We start from the raw sequence: 14563 nt of genomic DNA, 5'->3' as shown, positions 1-14563 counted from the left end.
GGAGTGAAAGCTCTGTGGACTTGTCGTGTAGTTTCGCACGAGGAGCAATTGCAGAGTGATGAAAATATAAAGGGAAAAAGAGACAAATACAGTGGAGCATGAAGGTAAGAAAGAAGACAAGAAAGGAGAGCGAGAGAGAGCCAGTTTTACGGAAAGCGAGCTGTTGCAGTGATGCTGTGCGAGGAAAACCTACCCCGTGAAACACCCCCACACCAGAGTTGGCGGGGAAAAGGATGAAGAGAGTCACTTGAATCGTGACATGCGCTCTAGGGTCGAAACAACGGAATCGCGAAAATCGTAGCGTTGGATATGCCTGACGACATTCGTGAGACGCAGACGACGGTGGGCAGCGACGCGCGGCCGTCGAGCCGTCTACAAGGGTGGAGAATGCGACCTCATCCTCACACGATCGCCGCTTTTCCTCGGGCGAGCACTCGCCATCAGGATAAGAAGAAGGAGGACTAGCAGGACTCGCGATCTTGTGAGGACCGGAGAGTTCTTCCCCAATCCGTATCCGGGACTCAAGTTCCTCGGTAAGTTTACTATTTTTCTAATTATTATTTTTTTTTATTTTTTTTTCTCTCACACATTCTTCAATTTTCAACTCATCCTTCTGACTTTTTTTCAATCGATTCAGTTGACAATCAATAATCGACCGATTTTTAAATCCTTCATACATTTACGTCCGGAAACAAATTTTTTGACAGTTTTCAAACACGTTACGAGGTTAAAGAAATTATTCATACTCAGAACCAAATAATTTTACTACAATGGCAAGATAATAGGATAAAACATTCGATACTCAATAGCTCGAAGTTCATTGTTTTGGCTGAGGAAAATCCGGAGAAATTGGTCGTACTTTTAAGGTAGTCATCACCGAAAATCAAGATAAATGAAGTTGCTCGTTTAAGGAGGTTGAAGCGTATATCTTATGTTAAAACTATTTTCCAACTTTGCACATTAAAATTTTTTAAACAGAAAGCTTAAGACAGTATTTAACTTCTTACGGGATATGCCGATGATTCACCGTCGTGAAATTGAGATATTTATTGTTGAAGTTCGCAATTTTTTGAAAGCTTCCATAAGAGCCCATGTTTAACCTTGTCATTTTCAACAATGAATATCTCGATTACTAGGCGGTGAAACCTCTCCAAATTTTTCACACATAATTAAGCGCTATTCAAAAAGATTCACGTAAATTTTCAATTCATTAATTTGGAATAATAAAATCTAATGTATTTTTCGTATGATGTCCTATATATATCGCTTCAACTTCCTTAAGAGTGTGATTCAAAACTTTCCTGACTCACCATATGAAATCATCGTGTTTTAGTAACCCTAGTTTTTGGTGAGTTGAAAGGCAATTTTTTTACAAATACTGAAATAATTGTAAAGATTCATATCAATCGTATTGATTGTATTGGAGGTTTTCGTACTTTGTTTTACATCGGATTTCGCACTAAAATAGCCCAAACTTTTGGCAGAAAACTTGAAAGCAAAGTATCGAGACAGAATATTTACTTTTCAGAAGTTGTCTATACATTGAGTGATTTAAAAACAGGTTCGTTCAATTTTTATACTAGCCGATGATAAGGCCTGCTGAATGAATTATTAATAAATAAAATCTCCGTTACAAATTCCTTGTCAAGAATCTAAACGACGTAGATATTTTACGGCACGGCGAGGATTGAACCCAAAACTATTTGTCGTTTCCTCTCCGATCAGAGCTTCACATCCGAACGAGTTCAATCGACTCGGTAGATTATGCCCGAGACATTGGCGTTTTTTTCTTCTTGCTGGGGTTAGGGAACGACTGGCACGAGCGATAAAACGCGCCCGAACGACGGTGAGAAAAGATTTTCTCCTCACATTGAAAAAAGAGTACATAAGAAAAAAATCAGTGAGCACAAAATGCGAGCTGTTTCGCTGAACGATTTTCTACGTAACTTCGATCAATGCACACCTTTCGATTGCATTACTACGATTCTGTGATTTTTTCCTCTCATAAATCGAGATTAAACATTCGTGTAGAAAAATGGATCTCGTTCCGAGATCTTTTATTTTACATCTTTACATTTTTAAATTCGTAGAAAACGAAAAATCTTGAAACAACCATTTTACAATCTTTATATGCAAAAATTCCAAAACGCCCTTTCATCTTCATCATTTATTCTTCCATGAAAATTTTATCATTTCAAGAAATTCGGAATAATGTTTCGATAGCAGTCAAAGTGATAATAGATCCTAATATACAGCAGAAGCACATAGAAAATTATTTACTTCGACGCTTCCATTTCAATTATACTCGAGCGTAAGAGATTCTGGAGCTTTGTACCAGCGTTCTTTTACAGTGACCCTCCTCCAGTTTCCTGTATTCAGGATGATAATACTGTAGCCATACGTGTATATACGTATGAGTGCGTCCGACGGACAAACCATAGTCAGCCCCCATGATAGTCGGAAAATCTCCCAATTCGATTTGCGCACAGAGAGTGAGAGAGGAAACGGGCACTATTCTCATTTCCAGGTGTCACGGACAAGCGTACAGATATCCGTGACTTAAACTGCCCTGTGGAGAAGATTCGAGCTTAGAGATAGCTTTGATCGTGTCAGTATCCCTTCACTGTATGCCAAATGGGAAAATGTTTAAATCAGTGAAGACTTATCAATGTTCACATTTTCTGCGATTCGATTGTTTTCGTCTTTGCAAACCATTTCTCTAAAAAGTTATATGAAACAATTTTTTCCTTGATTTTCTGTACTGCAGTGTCATCTTGAATGTATGGTTTTATAAAACCCGTAGAACTTTTCTCGATAGTAATGAGTGTAGGAGGGGAATCATAACTGTTGAAAGGTGAAATTTCGAAAAGATGAGACGGTTGATCAATAGAAAATTCAGTAGCTAGCAATTGTACAGTGAATTTTTAAAAATTCACTCTTTTTTTAATACAAAAGTGCAGGGCTCGTGCAAGCTATTCCTTTAAATACTTGACGTCGACCCGCTACCGCGTCTCTTGATAAAGCTCATTGAATCAACATGAAATATTTCAACCAAAGTGCATATTCGAAAATGGAACAAAAATGTTGGTTAGAGAAATATTTATTCGGGCTTTGTGTTTATTATGTTTTCATACAATTTTTCACGAGCTCTGCCGCACTTACGTACGTGAGCAGAACAGAATTCGGGCTTTTTTCGTTTTTCAGCCACACAAAGACGGGATTTTTTTTATTGTTACCGATGGAACATCATTCAAGAATAAAAAAATCATATTAAATGAAGCCTTCAAAATAAATTAACAAACTCGAAATATTTGGTACCGTCAACGTCCGATAGAAATGAAATTTTCCAGTTTGTAGAGTTAGGATTGAGTCTCACATGACTTTGATTTTTGGGTTGTTCCTTAGAATCGTCGGAGAGAGCCAAACGGTTTTTCGTGACGCGCGAACTTCCAAAACGGGCCGCCTCCACGTATCACTAAGGTTCTATCACTACAACGAAACGAACGTTACACATAGATGGCTATTTATATATACATAAATGTATGAAAATATATAGATATGTGCATAAAATAGAAGGAGAAGTGTACGCGTGGGGGGGGGGGGGGGGCGCTATAGCACGCGAGGTTAATAGAGTGATCGTTAACAAGGTTACAAAGCAATCTGCATAACCCCCGGTCTGGTACTTTGCAACGGTGAGATAGAGAGCGAGAGAGAAAGCTCTGCCTCGGACCTGCCGCTGTAATTACCGGCGATAATGCTATTACCGGTTCGTCAAGGGTGGTAACTGAGAAGACTATCTGCCTCGTTCTATTCTCTCTCCCTTTCTCTCGCTCTGTGCGCTTTCTAGACTTTACTCTCCTCGATGCTACTTTCACTAGAATGTTGGACCACTTATACAGGGGGGCGTGCCCCACAACCTCCGAATAAAGCACGAAGTGCTCCTCCATTCAAAAAATTGAAACTAGGACGATTCATTAGCTCTCATTGCGTTCGTACTTTATCAGAGCTGAGCGATCAGCATCTTGAAAAAAATGATAAATTGGGATTTTCCGATTTTGAAGAAAGTCTTTGGGGAAATATGAGCCCTCGTTGAAGCATGGAATCCAAATCTTCAGGGCTGCTATCTCTTTCGTACATTTTGTGTGATCGTCGGAACGATTGACATGCTCTAATCAATCATTCGTATACCTTTTTTAATACCTAAATTGATCGATTTTTAGATTCTTTTATTTTTTAGATTCACATTGGATTCCTAAAGGTGTAGATGTTAGTCAAGTCATTTTGACAATCAATTTTTTCCAAAGTACAATTTAAATATGAATTTCGAGTAAGCTCATTGTTACATGATCACTCGTACAAAGTGAGATCGATCCAAGTAGAATATTCCTGGTCAAGATTAATTTATTTGAAATCATTGAAGAAGAAAGGATTTGCTTATTACCATAAAATTGGTTATGGAAAAACCATTCCATGATAATGTGTTAAGAATGTAAATTTTCGATACAATACAAAGTTAAGAACATTTTATTTCGACAATAATCCCTGAAGAGTAGACTACATAAGAAGATTACAGATGAGACGCCAGTCAATTGAATATTCGCAATGGCCGTCAAAGTTGTAAGCAGAAGCGGCAATATGACTTCAGTGTTAATTTATGATTATGACTCGCGTTAAATACAAAATTCAGACACAAAAATAAATGTCCAACGTTCATTATACATCAATGCAAACATGCAGATCACTCGCACAATGAGTGTGCACTTTAGATACGAGTTATCTTATGGTTCGTCGGCCTTTCAGTCTCGAAAGCATATCAAATGGGCAATGGAGAATCCATACACATGTTCGTCGACACTTCACATTAACTTGAGAATATTTCAACCGACAATGTTGCTGGAACCTCCAACATATACCATTTCATGAAAAGTAAAAGAAAAAAAAAATAGGGTGTTAAAAAGTCTAGTTTTAATGAGCTCGTCGATGGATTTAGGCACGAAAAGCAAATGAAATTATAAGAGGAAACGGAATGATTCATTAATAAGTGCCTTTTCTACTATGATTCCTTTTCACACAGAATGCTGTGTACATATGCGTGAACACATCGTGCTTCACTGCGAAGCGACAGTTGCGATGGGCTGAGAGCACCGAGAGACTTATTTATTAAACCATATGAAAATCCTATCTGATTATCCCCACTCTTGATTTAACGAAGACGCGGAATAGGTTCGAGGAGACAGCTGGCCAAGGGAGAGAGACTCTTCTTAGTTAGACGTCTATTTGCACCGAGCGATGCGACTAGTTTCGTGAAAACAATCGCATACTATGTGTCCGGATTCTTGTTCATCAAACAATTATTTTTTCTCTATGATTATTCTATTTGAATTATTTTCATTGCAATAAAGTCGTGATTCCAAGTGCTTCGAAAGAGATCAAGGAAGAAGCTTGGGGTGGAAGGTGAAACATGTTGAACTGTACGTAATCATTGAACGGAGAGACGACCCGGATGGAAAAAACAGAATTTTTAGTAAAACTTGTGCGTTTTAGGAGGCAATCTGTTGAACAGACTGCCGAGGGCAGACATCCAGAAGGGGTTTTCTGCAACGGATAACGTAATTGACGAAGTAACTCGCTTAGCGTGCAATATCACGCGACAAAGTGGCGGCCTGGCTTAAATGGATGGACTGAGGGAGTCGCGAGAAAATGTGTCCGGTAGAGAATGCAATACATCCATAGATATATCGATCACTACCGAACGAAAAGGCGTAAAACAGTCAACTTTTGCTTTCCAATTATCCAAGTTGAGGCTTTTTACCTCTCAATCGACTTTCGGTGTATATACAAATGTATATTTCCGTCAGCGAACACTATTCCGAGCCTTTTTACCATAGAACGTTTTTTCGAAAACTTTTGTTGGAATGTACTGGCACCGTGGATGAGTATTCAAATATTCTTGATGTCAAAGGCATCATTCATAACCTGAATGATAAATGGTTTTGGGTAGTACGAAAGATAAGAAACCATCTCAGAATTTTCGATAGTGTGAAAGTTGTTGATACCCAAAAAGTGGAATAAATACATAAAGGATATTTTTGGTTCCAAAATTCAGTGGAAGCTTGACTATAATCAGAATTACAAAGGATATGAAAACTATTTTTTAATCGTGAATTGAAGTCAAAAGCTTGTTGAATTTCTAATATCAAGAAATAATGATATAGTTTTGAATGTATAGATGAAAAGCAATGCCGATCAAAAGAAACGTGCCATAGAATGCGACGAAAAAATGATGGATTGCTTCAGACTCATTATGGACATGTTCGTCATTTTCCGGTATATATTTTTGGGATTGATAGGGGAAGGAAGCTGAAGATAAAGTTCTTCCTATCTAATCTTCTTCATACGTGAACGTACACTTCCTCGGATCTACCGGTAACGCATGTCTGACATTTAATTATCCCTTAACCATACAAGGAAAACGATTACTGTCTGAAAGCATTTTCAGCAAAATACTTATATGTATGAAAAATATCTGCGAAAAATCTCGAGAAATCGATTTTCCAAAGATCAAATGGCTGTGCAGTTTTTTCATTACTGATTATAATGGAGAGAGCGATGACTACTCAGCAGTTGCTTTACAATAGAGTGCAGTGAAAAAGCATTTGTTCAATGCCACTAATTGGTTTAAAATTAATCAATCGATCCAACAAAAGTATTCTATTAAAATCCATAATCCGTTTACCATTTCGCACTTTCTAATAAAATTGAACATTGACTGCCGTTGATTTAGATATTTTCACGATAATCCTAATAGCAAATTACTATTCAATGTTCTTAGGCTTTTTTACAATAAGCAAGTCTACACAGTGTTAAAAAAAAATCACTTCCGTTCCCATCTGCTTCATGATAATGGAAAGGAGAAATAAATTTTACTTTTTTCCCGTCAACGTGACGACATTGCTTCGGGTAGTGTCTGGTTGCTGAAACTCACGGAGAAGCAACAGTTTGCCCTTTAAGCTCTCTCAGTTCCTCACGACTTTCCCCTGGCGAGTTCCTTATAGAAGTATAGCATGGCTATCGTTCTATACATAACTTTTTCTACCTCCTCCCTTAAGCGGATAGCTCCTGCGAACTCCTTCGTCCCTGTTCCAACATGTTACGCCTCTCTTTCTTCGTTTCAATCGTATCCAAAAAAACAAACTCACTTTCCTTCCCACTTCTCCTATCTTCTCTCGAGCTTAACAGAATTTTGAAGATAATGCAGCCTAAGTAAGATCTATCTAGATGAAAAATTCATTAAGGAGTTTCGGTACAAAAGTCTAAATGTTAAGAAATTGATCAAATTTGGTGATAATGTTCTTCAACATCTAGTGCGAAAACACAATTTTTTTCAAAATTTTCTTCTACTTAGTTATCGAGTAATTACGCATTAAAGCAGATTTCTTATGCCCGGAATGTATACCTATATATATGGAAACGCTATGCTTATACACGTCAACTTTAGTGATCAATTACTCGATAACTGTGTAGAAGAAAAATCTTAAAAAATTTGTATTGTCAAATTTGGCACTAAAGAATATGTTCACCAAATTTTATAAAATTCTGAAATTTTTGAAATTTTTTATGCTTTTAGCATGGTTTAGCATGGCAACATTGTATCGCCTGTACCGAAACTCTTTAATCGATTCGATGAGCCAGGAAATTATTTTGAGGATATTCGATCGCTGGTCAAGAGGCTGGAGACGAATTCTCGTTTTTGTTGAAAATAGTTCGTTAAGTTTTTTACATGTCGTAAATGACCATTTTCGCTATTTCAAATCTGTGAATCCAATCCTATGATACGAGCTTGATTCATGGTATGTATACAAAAATGAGCGGCCATGGCTCTGCATTATTCACGTTAGGAATACCGTTAGATCCAAATTACCACGATTTCTCTTCCACTGCAATTTAATGAAGCCATCGCAAAATTCGCCGCTTCAGAAGATAAACTACTTACGAGATATCACAAGTTAGACGATACATGTACAATTGTGCCTTCGTGTAGCCTACTATACGATCGGGTACCGTATATCTAATTGGACTCCTTGAACTCGCGCGGCTAACCTCTTCGAGGGTTCACAGTTGCTGATACATCGAAGATTTCAAGTTAGTTAAACGTGTCTCTTTAGTGTTCGGAAACTCCTATTACTATTGAAGCAAATATGAATATAATAGCGCGTCATTCATCCAGAGCAGAGCTTTCGTGTAAGCTTTTGATCTCATTTTTGACCTCAATACCTCGATTCTACAAAACAAGGCAAGGAATAATGCATTCAATTACATGTAACATTGTATCAGCATTTAAATCACACGTAATAAGAGATCAAATTTCATGGTACGTTTTTTTTCCATGAATGATAAATTTTAAATTAAAATTTTTCTATTTGATAAAAATTTTGAATCTTCAATGTGTCACGTCCGGAGGGGCGTGAAGGAAAGCTTTGGGTGTTTGAAGTGGCAAACGCTATGTCCCATATAGACTTTTCCATGCAGGTATTATACGCAGTACGTTTATATATAGATATACTCGTTTGAGTATCGTGGGCGCACGCTGAGAGACCTCGAGAAGTCTTGCTTTTGTCTAGTTACGATTAAGGAAAGGTATGAAAAGTCATGGACAGAAAGATCTAGGATTCTTTATACACTCTTTAATGAAAATAGATTGAAAGTAAAATACAATCGTAGAACATGATAGAGGAATCTAGAATTCTCTATATGTTCTTGATATAACGTAAGGTGTTAATAAAGTACAATTGTAGAATACGATAGATAGATCTAGGATTCTCTATATATTCTGGATATAACGTAAGGCGTTAGTAAGTACAATAGTGATACATCTTAGTATAGTACGTGGTACGTTACCGGAGAGGTGTCTTCGTTCTCGTCGATGCCCGGTCATTATTAAATTTCATTAAATTTCATGATCGATTGTAAATATTCCAAGTCAGAAGTCGAGATATTTGGAAAATATTCAAAGTCTTATATCGGAGTAAAATATCTTAACACCTTCGTTGCTGGAGTTGACTCGCTCTCTTCTACAGAAGACCTGGAGTTCGTCCAGAGTTTAAGTATAAGACGGCTAACCGAACGACAACCGAACTACTGCGAACAGTATAAACGCAACTCTAAGTACGGAACGGAATGCAAGTTTATAGGGCTAGATTTGGATCGATGAATCCCCGAAATTTAGGGCAGTAGTGCTCGGATGGGAGTTTCGTAAAAACCAGAATACTTGCGTACATAAGATACGTCAGGGCAGGTGTCTTTGGTGATGAGATCACTATGGGTTATATTCGGTATTTTGATTAGGTGATGTGCCGCACTTAGTTCGAGATCTGTTTGGTTAAGTTGCAAAAAGAAATAAAATAATAAAAATTTAACCTCGGTTGTGACAAATGAAAGCTATTCAAACATAAGACACGAATTATGTAGTACAAAAACGTTATACGCTTTTCAATAGATCTGTTTGGAAAACGATTATGGCAATTTTCAAACGTTCCAAATATGATATTATTCGAAACGTCTCCATCGTTGATCTTCACGCCATGATCACGTGCCGCAATAATTTCCCAGGGACGTCGACGGCTTACACGATTTTTCTATTAGCCGGACTTACCATTCGCGACCCTCCACCAACCCTATGACAAGAAATAAAAAAAGAAGTGAAATAAAAAGTCCACTCCGCCTCGAATCTTTCGACTCATTCTTACAGCGTAGCTCGGTTACGAAACGATTGTACGTGACTCTCAAGTATGGGTATGTTCGTATGTGTATATTTACGTACATATGAACTTATGTGTGAATAAAAGTATGATCGTTTCAGTGGAGCTTTCTCGCCTCACGAGCTCGAACTCCCATCCGTGTGAGTGAATGAATATGTCTTCTTTTCTTTGTTAATGAGCTGTGAATGACTCGACGGCAATTGCACTTCATCACCGGTGAGAACGTCCGTGCCCTGTCAATTGCAAACCAACGACATGTCAAACAACCCTCTGTTTTTCGAGCGCTCTCCATACAATTCTACATCCATACGATATACATCGTTCGCATTATTATTGCCTACTCTATCAGTGATAAACGAAAATGTCATATACCAATCCATTTTAACACGAGGGTTAAAAACAAGACAAGTAGAGAAAGCAAGTTATGAACAGCGTAATAGTATATTACACTACAAAGGCAGAAAGTTTGACGCGCAGTTCAGGGCTATTAAACTTCTGCCCGTGTGGTGTATACTATTTTTCTTCATAGCCGGTCGAAAGTACGTTTCTTCCGAAATATGCATCTATCGATGAAGATGTTTGGATGCCTGCCCCGACATTTGCTGCACGAGCGAAGCGAGTGCTGCTGGATAATTCATGTGAATATTTGTATTCCTATGAACCTGAAAATAGATCATTACGAGAACCAATCGGAATCGCGGAAAAGCGATGACAATGAACAGCTAATTCACGCGTTACAACCTTACTTTATGAAAAGGGATTCCGAACGACTATATTCGTTTTATCAGTCTGGTCACTTTATTTTTGACCTTCGCATTGATTTTATCTGGAAGGATAAATGTATGTTATTCGTTCGGATTTGTAGCAGTATAGTGCTGTTTTGATAATAGTGCTTGGAAATAATATGACATTTCCATAGCATATTTCCGAATGAATAACATAACCTTATTCGTACGGTTTGCGGATGACTAGACACAACCTTTCAAAAAACACGTAGGCAATATCGATTCAAACATCAAACGTCAAAAGTCAAAAAAATAATTACGTCAAACCTTTCGGAATGCAGAAAAAAGTTGTTTCCACCACACATGCGCCGAAAGTTCAACTTTCCGAAATCAGAAGGTTGAATTTTCGGTGCATGTGTGGTGAAAAATAGTATACACTCCACGGGAGTGAAATTAGACCACCTCAAACCGCGGGCAGAATTGTCACCCGAGCCGAAGGCGAGGGTGATAAGCACCCGGTTACTTTTCCTCCCTAGGTGTGTAATATACTATTTACACTGATATATGAAAACTACACAGTTTTCATATCAAATTAAAAATCCGCGATCTGACCGATCTCTTGAATATAAATAATTCGGCAATGGAGAACAAAAACCACATTTTTTCCAATCGAATTTATGATTTGAAGTCAGCCACTTTCCGCACTCTGGAAACCCTCAAGAGTTTTCGGTATCAGTCGGCCGGCCAAAGGAAAAAAAAAGTTTGTTCCGAAATTTCCAGCCATTTTTGTCCACTCGCTTCTACCGCAATGAAATGTTCCATGTCAATGGAGGTGTCGGTTTTGCAATATTTTTTCCAGGAATCTCGCTTACAAGAAACTTCAAATCATAGCGTGAGATTCAAATTTCATGCGAGATCGACTAACAGAAAACCGCAAGCAATATTTGACGCAGACTGTGAATATTTTTGTTCAGCTCTGTTTCCCTGTCTCGGTGGAGCTCCTAGAAGCTTCGAAGCATTTAAATAATCTCCGTCGGAGTGGATTGTCTGTCGCCCAGCTAGTCGGGCTACTTCATCGACGTAAGGACTCTGACAAACAGTGCAGCGACGGTCATTCATTTCGCGGTAAATAATTACCGTAAAGAAGATGGAATGTTTTACACAGAGAAGGGAGAATAAGGATGCAGAGATGTAAAGAAGCACCGCGAAAACGAAGCTTCGTCTTTGCCCCCCACTTCTGTTCCAGAAGCAGCACGTAAGTGGTTGAGATGAGGAGAGGGGTGGAAGTAAAAGAAGAGAACGAGCTATGAAGGAATCGAGAATGATAAAAGGGGGGGACCCTTTCGCAGAGCTTCCTGAGAATAATGCACACATTCTCCTGGGAATTGCGATGCCACTGCTGCCTCGTTCTTAGCAGAAAATGCTGATTGCCTCCTCTTTTTCCTTTTACCCCTATGAGACCGTTTTTCACTCGCTCTCATCGGGCTTTCTCACTCCCCTTCTTCTTCCTGTTCTCTGTCATGTTTTTTTCCTCTTCATTTCCATTCTCATTTAACATCAATTGACGACAGTTCGCCACATTATTCTTTATATAGATAAACACCCGTCATGTATACCGCATACAATACACGAACAGCGTATTGTATGGAATGATACTGTTCTATCATCAGAAAAATAGCTATGCCATAGACGATTTCTCGTTTTAATATCACCAATAAGCACGTTATATCAAAAATATTAACAGTGCCAATGAGCTGATGTCAGTAGTTTTAGGTAATGTCTGATAAAATGAACTTCTTTTCGTCAGCTTAGTGTTATAAACTTATTTCCTCCTAAAGAGCGAGTCACTTGTGCATATTTCATTTTATAAATATTACCACTAATGCGTATTAAATTAAGACCGTGAATAATTATTCATTTTCATTTGCTTGTTTTATACTGTTCAAAGAAAATGGTTTATGAATAACTGAAGAGTAACTGGAGAAACATTTGAGTCTAAGACGTCATTGAAGTGAATTTTTTTTTCAAAGAATGGAGGAAAAAATAACATCTCTTGATATCTTTTCGAAAATTTCTAGATAACAGAGATCTAGCCGGGTAACAATTGGAAATGGATAACCGGGTAATAGTAGCATGAGGATTATCAGTGCGCAAGAGTTTTTTTTCGCATATGCGTATCTTTTTTCTTAAGTCGTTTCTGTCAATGAAATTTTTCTTCGATTGCGGTATATGGTTCTTGATTTCATTTTACAGGGAGTGCATCGAGAATGTGGAAGGACAAAAGTGCATGTGATAAATTGAAAGAGAAATAAGAGTATACGAGCGGGCTAGATAACAGAGTTATTTCGAATTTAAAAGCGTGTTCGACCATCACGACTAAGAGAAAGAAAAAAACGTTTAATATAAAAAGAGAGCAAAGAAGATGGAACTAAAAGGTGTTAATTAATACGAGATAATTATATATCGCGACAGTACGGTAGCGTGAACAAGAACGGGTTAGCTTTTCTTTTGACGACGGGTTTCTCACAATTTGCTGTCGCGTTTTTTCCATCTCCCTCGCTTTCGTTCTGATTTTTTTCTTCTTTTAACGATCTCGACACAAAGATCCGAGTTTAGAGAAGAGAGAAAAGTGAGTAAATTCTCCTGCACTCTATCTAGGGATGGTCTTGAGAAACGTCGGTTTCCGAGGTCACGGAAATGTTCGCCGCGAGAGCCGAACAAGTGAGAAGTCGAGAGGAAAAGAGAGATGGTACACACTATGAACGAAAGAAGAAAAGTGCCGGAAACTCGAGGGGGTGAAACGAATCATCGTGAAATTGTGACTGAGTGGCTGCGCAATTTCTTCACCTTCGTTGTCCATGATCACACCACGAAACGTTTCTTTTTTCTAATGGACGATCGAAAGTCGAAACCACTACAGACGGACTCTCTTAATTTTCTGGTTTCGTTCTGATTCGTTCGAACCTTATTTTCTTGAAGCTGAAACCTTGAACTCGGAATTTAATAGATGAGCTGTACATAAGGCATTCTGTGATATTTTGCGCAATGTCTATCCCAACCACTTTTAATGTCTCAAATGTTTCTGTAATAGTATATTACACACTTAGGGAAAGAAAGTAGACTACTTCAAACCGCGAGCAGAATTGTCACCCGAGCCGAAGGCGAGGGTGATAAGCACGCGGTTTGAGGTGGTCTAATTTCACTCCCGTGGAGTGTATACTATTTTTCACCACACATGCACCGAAAATTCAACCTTCCAGTTTCGGAAAGTTGAACTTTCGGCGCATGTGTGGTGAAAAATAGTATCTCACGGCAGGAACTCACCCCCCCCCCCTTCCAACTGACTTTTGGACTTTCATCTCTCTCCTTTCGAGACTTGTAATTTCTCAAAGAATAAAAATTCGCGGATGACCAGAAATGCTCTAACGTCCGCAGATGAGAACAAATTCACCGAAAGTCGTGAAAAATGTCCGACATAGTTTCTCAGTCTTGCTGGATATTTTCAAAATTTCCATTAAGGATTTGGGGGAAAGGGACTGCTTCCTTGTCACAATTATTACATAAAAATTGTGCTTGACAATGGAGACTAGAATATTAAAGTATTGTAACGTAACGCTCTTACCGACTTGGGCTATGAACGCTGCCACACAATTTGGATTTTGAAAAATTGAACAAATCGAATTTATTCAATTTTAAGCGATTTTTACACGCCAATTTGTTATTTTTTGTTATGAATTTGAATATTGAATTTGTTATGTTGAAAATTGTATTTATTTTACATTAACAACAAAGGTCGCGATGATTTTCAATTTATAAAACAAAAAGAACGTGTTCTCGATGTTTTATTTCACTTTTCTACCGTTGGCGTGCTAGTGTCACGTATCGCAGCTTGTTTCGGGTCTTTGTATTGCTGCCCAATATGGCTGCCATTTGTCAACAGCGATACGGTCAGTCAGTCAGTCGTTGTGCGCGATCGGAAAAAACATCGCGCAATGCTTCAGGTTTGTATTGGGTCGTATCGAGTCGGGAGTATTACGCCACAGTAAATTAAAGTAATTTGGTAAACACGTGCCTCAGGTT

At 38.2% G+C, this 14563-nt stretch overlaps 1 protein-coding gene across 2 annotated transcripts in view; it reads left to right on the top strand.

The window, feature by feature from the left end:
* Window positions 1-340: 340 nt before the first annotated feature.
* Vmat (Vesicular monoamine transporter) overlaps window positions 341-14563 on the top strand; it is a 41161-nt gene continuing 26938 nt past the window's right edge. The window contains exons 1-2 of one of the 2 annotated variants that reach the window (XM_043417130.1): window positions 5277-5471; window positions 5545-5709. In XM_043417130.1, coding sequence (XP_043273065.1) covers window positions 5673-5709 — 37 coding nt within the window. In that variant the 5' untranslated portion in view covers window positions 5277-5471; window positions 5545-5672. Of the gene's footprint in view, window positions 534-5276; window positions 5472-5544; window positions 5710-14563 lie in introns of those variants that run through there. The other variant, XM_043417138.1, reaches the window with a different exon arrangement.

This window comes from Venturia canescens, chromosome 1, assembly GCF_019457755.1.
Source record: "Venturia canescens isolate UGA chromosome 1, ASM1945775v1, whole genome shotgun sequence".
Lineage (NCBI taxonomy): Eukaryota > Metazoa > Arthropoda > Insecta > Hymenoptera > Ichneumonidae > Venturia > Venturia canescens.
This window is presented reverse-complemented; position numbering and strand designations above follow the sequence as displayed.